Genomic DNA, 12500 nt, shown 5'->3' on the forward strand with positions numbered 1-12500 from the left:
CTAATCTCTCTTAAGCCTAATCTAAACACCTCAGCCGCTAAAGGTCCTCTATGGGGTCCCAGAGGGTCAAAGGAAATTGGGAATTTATCTGCTAAAGAAACTTGCACGTATGCAGACATACACACATTCTCTCTTTCGCTCACACATCTTTGTCTTGCTCATACTGTCACACACAATATGCAGTCGCTGCAAAATGAGTGTGTGCGGCTGTTTGTGTAAAGTGTTAAAAGCTTAAACGGACACAGCCGGAGAATGTAAAGATAAGGCGTGTTTGCTTACACAAAGGACTCGGCACACACTTCTGGCGAGGCGGGAGTGGTAATTATCTAACTTACACACATAACAGTGTTAACAGGCTAAGCGCCGAAAATCCTTGCATCCTTAACCTGTTGGAACACACTGAGCGTTTACACCAGAGGGGACTGGTACTGCTGTGAGCTCACTAATGCCCCCTCAGGAGGGCAGACGTTTCTGTATTTGTACAGAAGCTACTTGTTCTGACCTACCAGTGAACCCCAATCTGCTTAATCACAAATCAGATGTTTGGGAATCGGCTTTCAGACAGAGCTGCAGTTCTGCGTCCTGCAGGTTTGCAATGTCTGAATGTTTTTGCTTTGCTTTTGCGGAGCTGAAAACTTGAGCTGAGAAGGTCAGCACGCACACTTTCTCTTGGGTTCTGTCAGAGGTCGGAGTGAAAACTACTTCAATCTTCAATTCTTAGCTGCCATGTCAATTAAATATTTTGTTGTTCCCCGGAGGTACCTCACCTTCTGGTCACAGGTCCACCCACTGAAACCTGAAATAAGGAAGGGAACAGTAACTCACAGAGGGAGAGTTGACAGGCTGGTCTCAGGCATCTTGCTCCTTCTAAGGGCACAGATGTTGGGACAAAAAGAAACTAAAACTGGCAAGTGCTTTTGGTTTTTTTAAAAGGTACCACAATAATACGACTAAAACCACTTAGATTCATTCTGTTTTGTGACCTGTTGTCTCCCCATTTGGATTTGAGGCCACAGTTTCCTGTGCAGGATCATGGCCTTACACAGAGAGTTTGTGATCCAAAGATTGTCATTTAGAATAAGACCCTGGTCAATTCATTCAGGGAGAGTTTGTATGTTCTCCTTGTGTCTTTTAACATGCTTTTGTCTTGAGATTTAATACAGCTTTTGTTACTGTTTGGTCACTGACAAAATATACATTTGTCATTTAAAATTTCAGCAACCATGCATCACATACCTGTGAATAGGTGCCAGTGGCACATATAGAAATGTGTACTTAAACAGAGAGAAAGCGAGTGGCGCACAGCTGGAACCCTCAGAATGTCAATAGATGTGTTAAAGAGTAGGTCTTTCCAAATATGAATACATTCTTCGGTGAACTCCAAGTGTCCTGAAGAGCAAAGAAGCATCCCAAAATCATTACTAAAATCAAAGGATGAATACTAATAGAAACACGGAAATGAACCGTTGGTTCTTATATTCCACTCCAGATGTAAAGAGAGGATTTAGAGGAAAGTTGAACACGACCAAAATGATTTGAAACCTGACCTACTGTAGGTCATTAACTTGCCACCACTTTGGCCAAAAATATGAGACGCTCTCCATGGTGCTGACAACCCCCCGGTGTTTCCCGAGTGCATTTAAACTCTGCACATAATATGGTGTTCTTCAGCGTGTGTGAGGAGGATATTGCTACAAGATGAGCTCCCTCCATCCACCTGTTCATTGCTGAAGTCAGTGCAATGAAATCACTTGACTTATTTCCTTTCATGACTTTTTAAGGGCCGTCTTGGGGAAAAATCTGAAGGATATCATCTGATGAACACAAATGGAACATGAAGTAGCACAATTGGAGTCCAATGTGTTCAACAATGTGAGAGCGCAGTCATCAGAATTAATTGTCCAAAACGTCCCCTCAGATGTTACGCAGGAGAACAGAGTGTTCTGTCTTTGATGAAGAGCACACAAGACTCTTTTCCCTCCAGTGAGTTTCCTGTCGCTATGACAAGAAGGGAAACAATGAGATATTTTGTAGCGTCAAACCACTTTCATGTTGGCTATGAGGCGTTTCAGGGAGACACAAAGCAGACAGGTCCTCGGGAAAGACCGAAGAGGCAGATGGAGTGTCAGTCCTGAACATGAAAGCTTCTCTGAGATGATCCTGACAAATGAGGTTACAGCGCTTTTTCGCCTGAAGATCGGAAAAATACTCAGACAACTCACTCACAGATCAAAGTGTGTTGAGTATGAAGTGACCTCATTCATTTTCTGCAGCTTGTTCCGCGCTGGCCAGGTTCACCAACTGTGTCTGAGAGGAAACAAACAGCTCAGAGAAGAAGCACTTGATTTATTTTTGAACATGTTGCACCATCATGCCAACTGAACCAGTTCAGCCTCACCGTCTGTTATATGGCTCAACCTTTTTTGTAGCTTCCTCTTCCTCAAAACAGGATGAGTTGGCAGTTATTTCATTAATGAAACTCACCGTGAAAATACTTTTACAAGTCTAGACATGCAGCAAAGATGTCCAGCAAACTATGAAGAAAAATCTGCACCTTCCCATAATTTCATTTGCAAACATTATAGTGAATCGTCTGCTCATTTATACACACAACAAACACGATTTAAGTCTTCACTCTGTGTGTTTACACTGGCGTCTGTCATCCCAGACTGTCGTGTGAACTGTGTCCAGTAGGCGGCAGCATTGAGCCACAGTCCTGGAAGACTCGCGAGGCAATGAGGAGCTTTGTAGGAATTAACTGGAGCAAGATTAAATCATATCAGAGGACAAAAAGTGGAAGCCCGTCAGGGGGCCATCAGGAAGTGTTTGGGTCAATATCTGAAGTCAAGGTCACTGCAAATGGAGAGAGGCTCATCTGGAAACTTAATGAGAAACACAAACTTTTCACGAGTGACTCCATCAATGGAGGAGTAAAGCGGGTCCCAGCTGGGTCGGGCTCTTTAGTCGGCCCCCGTGTTACTGGAGCGGTAATATCTCACCATCACAGTCAGAGGACGTAATTGAAGCCAGCGACAGGAAGGTGGCAAAAGAGCAAACAGAGAACATCCCTGACTTTTCCTCGGCCTATAGACTACAGTTCAGAGGAGGAAGACAGAGGGGTGGGACACAGGGAGGGAGCAGGAATCAATCCTTCAACCCAATATCCTCATCTCTAGCTGAGGGTGTGGATCTTGACAAATGCAAGTGAGTACATTTCTCATGGTTTGTTGAAAGGTTCTCCTTATGCTCACTTGGAAAGCACATGCGGTTCATGTTTGGGGAAAGTTAGACAAGAGTGAACACTTTCTGAAAAGTATTGTGAGATGGTGGAGATGGTGTCTATCTCTTCACCGACAGGGGTGGAGATGCCCTCACTGTGGTCAGTCGATAGGAGCAACACAAGCAACTGGACAGGCAACAATCAGTCAAGCAAGAAAACACACAAATGCAAGGGAGCAGAGGAGACAAACTCAAGGCCCGGGGGCCAAGTCTGGGCCGTGATGGCCTTACCCATATTAATTCAATATGCCTCAAAATCCAGCATGTCATTCGCCATGTTTTCTGGCAAATAGAAATTAAAAACAGTTAACCTGGTACCTTCCAAGGACTGAAGGGTGGATGCAGATGGAAGCTAAGTTGATGAAAGGAGGGAAGCGAGATGCGTCTCATGGTGGTGATGGAGTAATGTGTTTTGAAACCAACCACAGAGATGCTTTATGCCAACATTAGCCTCCAACAAGAGCCATTCCCAAGACGGTTACGCCTCAATTTGTGATCCTCTCAGCGGGTACATAAGGAGTCATCCACACGTAGCTCTTCATTCAGAGCAGTGACATGGATCATTTGTGGTCTTTCTGGATTTAAATTAAACTCGACAACATAATTTGCTTGACTTTCAGTTCAGTTAAGTCCTTTTAGCCTTAAGCTCCGGGAAAAGCCGAAAATATACTTGATGGATCGACGAGCGCTAAGTTCAACATTCTTTTCAGAATTCTGATCATTTTTAGATTTCTTTCTTTTTGTGACTATTGCTCAATAATACTGCAAGCAATTTTGGGTTTTGTTGGCGCCAATCAAATATGGAGTTTGGAGAATAGAAAGTTGCTTGCATTTTTAAAATATAAGTTCAGGTCCTGTCAGTGGTGGTGAAAACAAACGACCTAACAAATGTGAGTTTCTCACAGATGTTGAGGACCTTGCTGCCGCATCATATCTGTATAGGGAGTCGGGGATGAGCATCCATAGCAACGGCTGCAGGGTGTCCTCTCAGCGCACGTCCCGCACGCAGACAAGTTTGTCTCTGGCGCTCCTCCAGCTACACTCTCCTCCTTTCTCTTCACACCAGCCTCCTTCCAGCAGGGAGAGGTGGAGCATGGAGCGAGAGAGAGAGAGAGAGAGAGAGAGAGAGAGAGAGAGAGAGGAGGTGGTGGGGGGACGGAGGAGGAGGGACGGGGACAACACTGGAGCGAGGTGGGGTGGTGTGGGAGGGGGGCGACGGGACCCCTTTGGCCGCCTATTCGCTTCCAGTTGCCTCCGCGCTATATAAACACTCATTGGTGCCTCTGGCTTGACGCACACACACTCCTTTACGCACACACACGCACTGAGGGTGACTTGTGTAGGAAAAGTGAGAGGGAGAAGCGCCGAGGAACAGAAAGATACAGAGAAGAGTGAGGGGACGACATAAAGTCAGGAGAGAAGGAGAGCATCATCACCTCTGGAGGATCTACACCTATGCCAGCACCTCAGGTTTACTCCAGACACTCTTGCAACTTCTGGATTTGACAGACTCTTTTTTTTCTTTTGATTGTTTTTCCCCGAGTTGAAGGACTCTAAATATCACCCACGTGTTCACCGTTGTCATTTTTGAAACTTTAAATCGCACAAAAAGAAAAAGAAAAACGAAAAAAAAAAAAAAGAGGAAAATGCGATTCCAAACGAGCGGCTCCTCAGTTCGCAGTGATTTCGCTCCCAAAAGCAAACATCATTAACACGGAGGTGTTGAGCGTGCATCCAGGTCACCTGTGGCATCTTTGGTTCCAGACTCTCCATTCATTCTGCCGCGCCTTTTGCGCATCAGAAATAAACTCCGTGAAAGTTGAACAAGACCGTTGACTTCTGCGCCTCAAGTCTCCGCTTCACCACCAGCATGCTGTTCGACAGTTTTGACCTGGTCTCGGCTCTGGCCACTCTGGCCGCGTGTCTGGTGTCCATGGCTCTGCTCCTCGCGGTCTCCCAGCAGCTGTGGCAGCTGCGCTGGACCGCCACACGGGATAAGAACTGCAAGCTTCCCATGCCCAAAGGATCCATGGGCTTCCCCTTCATTGGCGAGACGTGCCACTGGCTCCTGCAGGTAAGCGCGTCTTATTGAACGCCTGTTGAGACTGAACGAATGCTGCCAGTCATCACGCGCTTCATTCATGCGCGTCACAGAGTTGGCGCTTCGTGCTCCGTCTAACGCTCGTGAATGAAATCTTATTTGCACCTGAAATTTTATTTCTTAACTTTAACGTGTCGAATCTGCAGACGCTTGAGACCAACTTTTAAGCGCGTCTTCATTTCGAGCGTGCGCGCCTCCGCAGCGCCAGACCTCCACCGCACTTTTACTTTTGATTAGTTTATTGCCTTCAGCCTTGATCAAACTATTGAAGTCGGAATGCGTCGGCGGAAATTTGTCGCGCCGGGCGAGTCGGCGACGCGCGTCGGCGGCGCCCGGTCTGATTGGCGATCGATCATATCTCCAGGTGGAGAAGTATCAGCCACCAAATCCGCTTTATCTGATGACAGATAACTCAGGCGGCTCGGGGATTGACGCTTAAGTGCTTAAGAGTTATATTATATTCTTGTTCATGACTGTAGTCATCCACTGAGTCGTGCGTGAATTGTGGTCAGATATCAGCACTGAATCATTCGTCACGTTAGAGCGCGTGAGGGAGCCATTTAAAAAAAAAAAAAGTAAAACAAACAAACCCAAAATATGTTTGAAAATCCAGTCTGGTGCCATGTCCCCACCTGGCTGCTCCTTGTCTGTAAGATGGATGGGGAAAGTAAGAGCAGGGGGTCGAGCCCCAGAACAGAAGGGAAAGTGGGAGTAGGGGCTGGAAAGCTAAGCAGAAGGGGGTGACGAGAGGAGGCACGCTGGACGCGTACGGGACTTGAACTCGCGCTGCTCCTCGCCGTTACATCTGACACCGACGCGTTCCCGGAATTCACCTCAGGAGCGCGGCCAAGTTTACGGTGTGGATAAGTGAGGGAGGAGCGGAGAGAGGGCGGGGGTCAGAGAGCTGAGGAGGAATTAAAGCACATTCTCAAACTTGCGCCGACCAACATTTGATTGAAGATCTCAGAGAGATGCTGTGGCCGCTGACGCGACGCGGAAAGGGTCGGAGTCGGACGCGGGTTCTGATTTGAATTTCCAGCACAGAGAGAGATGACTAATAACTCGTTTTTAGACTTTTGTATGAATGAGAATGCAGCTTCTTTTGTAACAAAATTGAGTTAGAGTTGAAAAATATGAACTTTGAGAACGTTCAAGGAGACCATTGTTACCAAAGCACAAGCCCTGTTAAATAAATAAACAAAATAACTGAAACGCAAATCGTCCTCAAAGAACAGTAGAAGGTAAATAGCGATGTGGAGCGATGTGACAATATTTCAGATATTTGAGTAAAAAACATTGTTTATTAAATAGAACACATTATGGAATTAAATCTGCCATGTATTTGACAGACGCTTGTGTAGACATTAGAAGTTGTGTTTGTATTCTATGCTGGTGACTTTAAAAAATGTCTTACCCCGAAAAAAAAGTTCATGACCTGTATCTAATATACTTTAATAGCACACAGGCTTCTTAAACATCCTTGTATCACAGGCTGCTTTGCGCTTCATGCGGTTGCCCAAACAAACAGTAAGCCGAAAGTGCAATTGTTTCTTTCACTTTTGCGTCTTCTCTCTCCTAAATCACATTTGTTCCTCATCTAACCCCTTAATGTCTTCTCCAGACCTCCTTCATAAACACACTTTACTTTGCCAAAGTGCTGTCTGCTCTCATTTGAAGTTGTAGACTTCTGTGGGGGCTAAATCGGAGCCAGAGCAACGGACAGCAAATGCACATATTCAGTGAATATTATTGGATTATAATATGTAATGCCTCTGGAAGAAAGTCATTTTCAGTCTGAGCTGATGTGACAGAGCATCAAACCCTCGCCTGAGGATGCTGACCGGACCGTCTCTCGTTGGGTGTGTCAACTTTGAGTAAGCTTCACAGACCAGTTTGAAAATGCTTGCATCCAGTCACTGGTCGCTTTTTTGCTGCTTTTAGTCTGGTGTACGCTAATTTCAACTAAGCAATGGCCCGCCACGACTGTCGACAAAAACCAAGAAAATGTCCCTAAAATAACTGAGAAGCATCATGAGTGCATGTATGGCCAAAGTAAACAAAATGCAACACTATGTATGGTAGATTTCAACAGTACAAAAAAAACCCCTTCCAAAACCGGTCAATATCATGTGATCTGTGAAGAATACAATGTATGCTTGTAATACAATGTGTGTTTTTCCTACAGTAATAGTGGATTACAAATGTCGGCAGTTAATCTGGAAAATGAAGGGAAAGATGGAACGCACATGCATATTTGTACTCAAGGAGAAAACCCATGTTTCTAATGTTAGTGCATTCTCTAGTGCATTCTGCTTAGAGAAAGAAAGAAAGAAAGAAAGAAAGAAAGAAAGAAAGACAGAAAGACAGAAAGAAAGACAAAGAAAGTGCCCACCGTGTCACTACCATAGTGTTTCACATTTGTGCTCTTCGCTTGACTCACTCTGAAACCATGGTTGCAGCAGCCATGTTCCGAATGTGTTGCAAATGGCGCTAGGAATTCGCTCTACTCCAGGTTTCTCACTGAAGACAGCACTCCATCAACTAAAAGAAGTTGTCCCAAGAAACACACACAGACCTGAGTTGGACTCGAGCATCAACCGGCACTAGAGTCTGTGGTGTGATCCCAATTTTACATGAGGAAACCAAAGGTCCAGAGCGACGTCAATGAAACTTTATAAAGTTCACACAAGACAAGCACATGCCCACACACACAGATGTGTGTAGTGAAATACCATGTCAGATCGGTCAGAAGTGCGCCATGCTGTGAGATGCATGGCCCAGTGGAGAAGTTTGATCAGTCACTATTAGATGTGAGTCATTAACACACAGACGCCAGCACACACCCTAATCGATTGTGCTTCTGTCTGCAGGCTTGTCAGCGGTGAAGTGTGAATCAGTGTAATAACAGTCTCGCGGCCCAAACACTCGCTCATCACTCACGGCGATGACAGCCGCCTCGTACTCGCTCCTCTTCTGTTTCAGCTTCACCTCAGCATATACTCTACATGCTTTTTAAAAATGAAACAGGATAGATATCTGCTCACGCTTCAGGCGATGTGTTGGATTTCAACGCAGGCTGTGCCAAGTGTGAACGTATGAAGCAGGACTGGTAAGGTGAACCCGCGTCATGCACTCACTTGGAGGCGAAGAATATTGAAGCGATAGTTTTTGTAACGGCAACATTTGAGCCAGACGGGATCAAGCGTGACCAAAGATAGAAAGTAAAGCAGCACACAGAAGTCAATTGAATAAAACGGGCAAGACAAAAAAAAAAGATGAGTTTCCGTTAAATGGTGTGGGATGAATCATTTGCCTTCATTAATAAGCTTCAGCAAGTCAAGCAGCACGGTCCTCTGCTCGGCGTTTCAGTCATTGTGTCACCAGCCATTTAGGGTTTTCTAGCTAACACACTTCCTTCCCTTTGTCTGCAGAGGGAACAGCTTTCTCGACTCTTTCGTTGGCAAGTGTCAAGATGAGCCGCAGATGCTTCGTCCTGACGCTGAACAAACATGTCTCCTTGCTCATTTTGGCGTTTGCCTCTTTGACAGCTTTGGAAAGGGCCGACCTCTCAGTGTGAGACTCTCATTGAAAGTGACGACCTGAATAAAAACATATGGACGCGAGAAGAGCGTTGGAGACAAATGTTCTCATTGTCTCTGTCTTTGGGAATCTCTGCTATCGGTGTGTGATTGATGCAATGGTGACAGCTGGATTATATGATGCATTGGAGTCTCCTACGGACCAGCGCTGACTTTCCATGTTTTCTTGCAAACCTCTCGCAGTGGGTTCAAATCAAGTTTTATGCTGCTTAAATCCAATGACAACCGGGCCTTTGCAGTTTCTCTTGTTAAAAGCACGTGTTGGATCGTTCTTTTGGGCGGATTGTGCCTTTACAGAACTCAGACAGAGCCGGGATTGTGTGGACTGGTGGCTTCATCTATAGTAGGTTCCATTACTGCGGTCCAACCCGCTGTGTGCTGCATAACTGTGGTTACACAAGTCCTAAGGCTCTCTCTTACACACTCACAGTAGATGGAAAGACTATGAGGAATCACACACACACACACACATATAAAGTCACATAATAAGCTGCAGACGCTTATGAGTGCACTTGGACACACACACCATCGTGAGTGCAGACAGATCATATTAACACCGATCGATTAACTTCAGGTCGGTACAGCAAGAGTGAAGCAACAAGTGTCTGGTTTTCCACCGAGGGTACATGTTTTTATGCATCCGCCGAAATAAAAAGGGGCTTCAACCAGTGTCACGGTATTTTGTACGGATTATCTTGACGAAATCCCTCAATTTCTCAAAAATGTGCCATCGCTCTCAGGCGCCAGTCTGTTCGCTGAGCCGTCCCGGTGGGATCGCCGGCCGCAGATCGGGTGGAGACATCACGATTATTAAGCGTATAAATATGAAGGCAGGAGTCACTGGAACCACGCACCAGAGAGAAACTTTTTGACGCCTTACCTCTCAGCATCCAGGTCCCGCTGTCGTCCGCTTCTCCATCCATGTGCGTCCTCCTCCATCTCTGGATTGCTGGAGGTGCTGGCAGTGGCGTGTCTTGCCCCTTCTTTCACCCCGAGTACACACCGCTCCCTCCTTCCATCCTCCTCGGCCCTGAGCAGACGGCAACGTTACTCTTCCTGTCACCATGTGCATGTGAATGAAAGCTTTGGATGGATTTTCTGCGGACAAGACTGTAGTTCAGTCCTAAATCCATTTGTTCCAAATCAGAAATCTGTGCTGCGTTATTTTCCTGCGGTTAAACACTTCCGTTAATTGAAACCATCTGAATTCCCTCACCGCGGTGTCTCACTTGAACCGAGCTGCTTATCAAAACGCTGACTCGTCTTTATGTTGGGCGGTCACGTTCAAGCAAGGTGGTGCCGTGGTGGGTCTTTTATGGAACTTCTAGAATTGTGCGATCCTAAAAGAGCACCTGGAGGACCATAAACTGAAGAAGTGGAACTTTGTGACTCGATGAGACGAACGGCTGTAGCTGCCAGCACCTCAGGGTGTCTGCACTAGTTCAGAGAAAACAGGATTTGAACTGACTACCTTTTAACTACAGGCCAACTGGAGCAAAGAAATATAATATAGACTCTGGGTTGTGTGTTTCGGTGCTATCATAATGGACGTCGGTTGTAGTGAGTCAGGAAGACTTCTGGAGGTCTCGCTCATACTAGTTATTCCTCGTGTTTTTGACGCTGTCCTTCGGGCACTTGTTGGTCATAAGTTGGTGGAACAGGAAGACAGGTGAGGGTTGGGTCATACTGGAGTTTCCCTCATTGGGGAAGAGACCAATGGGTTTACTTTTCAGTGTAAATGATTATGCAAATGACATCAACTCTTGCTGCATGTGTGGAACAACATTGTCACTCCTCGCCAACTGGTGTGGGTCAAGTAGCGTCCAGTGGTGACACATTGGCAAAGTGAATCATTTGAAAGCCTCAACATCTTGAGTCAATTTGAGGATCATCAGCATGTTAGACCTGTGTTGAAGGCATCTGATACACCACTGACTACGGTCACCTGGGACCGGCCACCTTTGTTCTGAGGCGGTAAATCAGAGTGCGTCATGCAGGTTAAACTGTAGCACAAGAGGTGTGCGTTCATGAATAGTCCCTGCAGCAACAGTTGGAGGACCTGAACGTGGAAGCTCTTAAAGCTTGTAGCCGTATTGCATTTGCGGGATTTAGCTTCAACCTTGAAAATATAAATTTCGTCTGCCTTGCACTCCACATTGCACTGTGCGTGCGTGTGTGCGCGCGCATGTGAGTGTGCGTTAGGGTATTAGCTGGGGTCCCGGGGTGAGTGCTTAGAGAGTTTTGAACAACCATAATCTCCCTTTCTATAATGTGCCTGGGTCAGGGGCCATCCCTCCCCCTCCTCCCCCCCTCTCTCTCACCACCGTCGCCTATTCTACTAGTTTCTGGCTGAACTATCCGCAGCCCTTCCTGGCTAATCCGTCTTTTTGAGGCGAGCACCCCTCACATCTCTCCGCCTCTTCTGCCACGCTCTGCGCTCGCTTTCTCTCTCTGTCCAAGGCGTTTCTCTCATTCACACCTTCTTTCTTTGCTTTTCTTTTTTTTTGCTTCCTTCCCTTCCTCTCCTCTTTCTTCCTCACTTCTTTGCTTTCTCCGTCTGTCTCTCTGATGTGGTGGCGTGACCGCAAAGGGACGGGGTTCATTGTGGAGTCGAGGGCCTATCGCGCCATTCAATCGCAGGAACACACACAATCACACGCACACACGGATTTATACATATAAAACACACACAGTGGTTCCTAGGAATCTTTGGCAATGTCTGAATGATGGACAGCTGAAAAGAAAAAAGGAATTTCCTCGCAGCCTTTAACCTCCCTTTGCTTCTCCTTATGTTTTTACTTTTATCCTTTTTTGATATCTTTTGTGTGTGTTAGATCCTCTTTCAGTGTCGCAACATGAGATGTTTGGTTGTGTTAAAATTGGAGATCTGATGAATGAAAAAGAAATTGCACAAGAATTGACCTTCACCTCTGAATATCCGATTTGGAGCGGAATTAAGCTACACTGCGCCCCAAAATCTAAACGGCAACTTATGACACGTAAAATGGTTTTACAATTCTAATGAATTACTACTGTCTCTGGTGGATTGACACTCTTGACATGTCTGGATGAAGTCTGGAAAACAATGTATTCACAAAACTCACAGAGACTAATATCTAATCGTGAAAAACACTATAATAATGTATTTCTGAACACACCATGTTCATTATTATATCATAGATTATGAAAAATATATTTGACAAAAGCAGTAAAACCATGTTTTACTTTGGCCTTTATATGAAGCGTTTTGTTTTCATTATTAACACTAATATACATAAGCAGACTGCTTTTTATTTACTGTTAATAATAATTAACAAGGATGGTTATCACTTTAAAGTACTTTCGAATGACGAATAACTGCAAACATGCTGCTGCTACTGCAAATATCTAGAGTTGTTTATTCATTCTCACCCATTATTTCCCGTTGTCTTGTCCTACTGTTTTATTGTCCGTCTTATCTTTATATCAGCCACTTCTGTCCAAAACACATGAAGAGCACGCTGGGATTCAAACCCCTAAAA

General features: G+C 45.4%; 1 protein-coding gene across 1 annotated transcript in view; it reads left to right on the top strand.

Annotated features, from left to right (window-relative positions):
• Positions 1-4505: 4505 nt before the first annotated feature.
• The window catches only part of LOC128755760 (cytochrome P450 26B1), a 60300-nt gene continuing 52305 nt past the window's right edge, over positions 4506-12500 (top strand). Inside the window, exon 1 of the mRNA XM_053859731.1 lies at positions 4506-5353. Coding sequence (XP_053715706.1) covers positions 5150-5353 — 204 coding nt within the window. The 5' untranslated portion in view covers positions 4506-5149. The remainder of the gene's footprint in view (positions 5354-12500) is intronic.

This window comes from Synchiropus splendidus, chromosome 3, assembly GCF_027744825.2.
Source record: "Synchiropus splendidus isolate RoL2022-P1 chromosome 3, RoL_Sspl_1.0, whole genome shotgun sequence".
In the NCBI taxonomy this organism is placed as follows: domain Eukaryota; kingdom Metazoa; phylum Chordata; class Actinopteri; order Syngnathiformes; family Callionymidae; genus Synchiropus; species Synchiropus splendidus.